We start from the raw sequence: 807 nt of genomic DNA on the forward strand, positions 1-807 counted from the left end.
TAGACGTTTTACGGAACAGTTTAGGCACACATCTATTTCCATAAAGATTAGAATCACTAGATGCCCAGTGGATGTCCCTGCTGCTTAATCCTGCAAGTTACAGACATGTATAGTGTGCTAGAGAGAATGATTTCCATGTGAAAGCATAGTTCATGGATCTGTTGTGTTTTATGGGGTAATCTCAGAGTTTTTCTGTAGATAGCTATCCTAAAATGGAAATTGTCACATTCACAGCAGTAGCAGTGAAGATGTGTTACATAAAATAGCCTTCACAAATTGCAGTTTTGCCAAGTGCTGTTGAATGATAGCTTTCATGGGGTAAGATCCTTGTACAGTTGTCTTTGTTAACCTCTGCTAATGGAGGATGTATGTAGATTTGCTTAACGTGGGGAGCTTTATCTGCAAGTCCTTAGCGATGGTTGCCGTTGCTGCGGTGTTACCCTGTAAACCTGCAGTTGGGTAATACTATTAAGCCAGGGAGAGAAATCACAGCGGGCAGACGGACACAATCCCAGGAATAGGTAGTATCGCATTTCTGTAACCGTTAACCCACCAAGAACCTTCAGTTTATTTTTAGGCTGTTGTGATGGGCAGAAAAGGGAGATCTTCCATATTGCCCCTGTGTCATCTTCCTAAGGGGACAGACCCCCGCAGCAAGCACACGCGCGGTCGGTACACGGGAGGAGCTGGCGCGGCCCGGCAGCGGGGGAAGGGCGGCGAGGGGCCGTGGCTGCGCACGGAGGATGCGCGACCGCGGAACCGCCGCACCCGCGGATGCGCCGCAACTTGCAGAGCCGCGCCGGGAGC

At 49.6% G+C, this 807-nt stretch overlaps 1 protein-coding gene across 1 annotated transcript in view; it reads left to right on the forward strand.

The window, feature by feature from the left end:
- The first annotated feature begins 534 nt into the window (after positions 1 to 534).
- SCG5 (secretogranin V) overlaps positions 535 to 807 on the forward strand; it is a 30424-nt gene continuing 30151 nt past the window's right edge. The window contains exon 1 of the mRNA XM_026849899.1: positions 535 to 806. Within this exon, the coding sequence (XP_026705700.1) occupies positions 775 to 806 (32 nt within the window). The 5' untranslated portion in view covers positions 535 to 774. The remainder of the gene's footprint in view (position 807) is intronic.

This window comes from Athene cunicularia (assembly GCF_003259725.1).
Source record: "Athene cunicularia isolate RWA chromosome 5 unlocalized genomic scaffold, athCun1 chr5_part1, whole genome shotgun sequence".
NCBI lineage: Eukaryota > Metazoa > Chordata > Aves > Strigiformes > Strigidae > Athene > Athene cunicularia.